This window comes from Austrofundulus limnaeus, unplaced genomic scaffold (genome assembly GCF_001266775.1).
Source record: "Austrofundulus limnaeus strain Quisiro unplaced genomic scaffold, Austrofundulus_limnaeus-1.0 Scaffold286, whole genome shotgun sequence".
Classification (NCBI taxonomy): Eukaryota; Metazoa; Chordata; class Actinopteri; order Cyprinodontiformes; family Rivulidae; genus Austrofundulus; species Austrofundulus limnaeus.
The window spans coordinates 14,790-16,131 of record NW_013952688.1 but is presented as its reverse complement, the minus strand read 5'-3'; the positions used below and the strand labels follow the sequence as shown (position 1 = coordinate 16,131).

At 38.9% G+C, this 1,342-nt stretch overlaps 1 protein-coding gene across 1 annotated transcript in view; it reads left to right on the top strand.

The window, feature by feature from the left end:
• Positions 1-1,342, top strand: part of mycbpap (mycbp associated protein) — a gene marked incomplete at its 5' end in the record, with an annotated part of 32,949 nt that overhangs the window by 16,905 nt on the left and 14,702 nt on the right. Inside the window, 3 exon segments of the mRNA XM_014021301.1 lie at positions 573-671; positions 826-968; positions 1,073-1,191. Of these exon segments, the coding sequence (XP_013876755.1) occupies positions 573-671; positions 826-968; positions 1,073-1,191 (361 nt within the window).

Genomic DNA, 1,342 nt, shown 5'->3' with positions numbered 1-1,342 from the left:
ATATTAAAATTCACAGTATATTTTTAAGTTTTATAATGTCACCTCCAATGGCCGTAAAGGTTCCCGAAAAGGCCTCAAAAAGGCCCGCGGATTACCAGTTGATTTTCACAGCCGTGGCTTGTTTTGCGGCTCTGGACACATTTTATCAGTGAGCCGAGGAGCAGAAATGGCTCTTTTGATGGTAAAGGTTGCAGACTCCTGGTTTAGACAAACTCATCTAGGTCACAAAGAAAACAGRTAAGTTTCATTTTAAACAGAATCTGACATGACTCAGCAAATATAACCATCAGTGGATGTATCACTGAGTGGTTATTTCTATTCATTATGTTTATAAACTTTACACATATATGCAAAAGAAATATATGGTCAACATAAGGGAACTTGCAACATTTAATATTTATTTAATTTTATTTTTTCACTTTGTAAGGTTTTTATGTGAATCGGGTTGTGTTTTATTTTAAAGTTTTGCAGAAATGTACAATTTTTTTTCAAATCTACAACTTTGAGTTACAAATTTATTCGCCTTTCCTGCTGTAAAGTGCAACCTCAGACTCCCAGTCTGTTGTTTTTAGTTGCGGTACCGTTWCCAGCCAGTGGAGGACCTCAAGAGTCTTTGGCAAAAAGTGAACCCAGAAGGAATCTGGGATTTCTCTATTGACACTCTTCACCAGGTAGTCRTCATGTGAAATGGGAGAACGGATTTGTACAAATAATGAACAAGTTATAGTTCACATTTAGTAAGATTATATGAATACTTTCTTATAATCCTCATGAATATTATATGTTCTGTTGGTTTGTCTTTTGTGCTTTTATGCTGTACTGAAGGCTGTGATGTCTTATGAGGAGCCCCCTTCAGCCCCCCTGACCAAAGAAGAGGCCCTAGCTGAGCTCAACTCTCTGTATCTGCACCTCTGTCAGCCATCAGATGACATCAAATTACCACYAAAACTAAAAGCTGCCTTTATAGAGTAAAGCATGGACACACATGAATTAGTCACAGTCTGTTTAAACTGATGTTTTCCTTCAAACTGTGCATTGATGTGGTTGTGGTGGTGTGTGTCGCCCCCTGCAGGAAGAAACTGACACAGGAAAAAGTAGCTAATGAGGCCATTAGACTCCGTAAAGTGTTCGGCATTCCAGAGGTGGAAATGAGTGTTGATGGAAAACAGAAAGCTGTCATCGCTGACGCTGGTGAGGTTCAAACATTTGGCACACAGTATAAAGCAAAAGGAATTTATATTCAGTGTCACGTACGGTCCTTTAGAGCAGTGGTTCCCAAACTTTTTATCTTCTGACCCACGAAATATCCATGGCAAAAACTTGTGACCCCAAATATTACTGG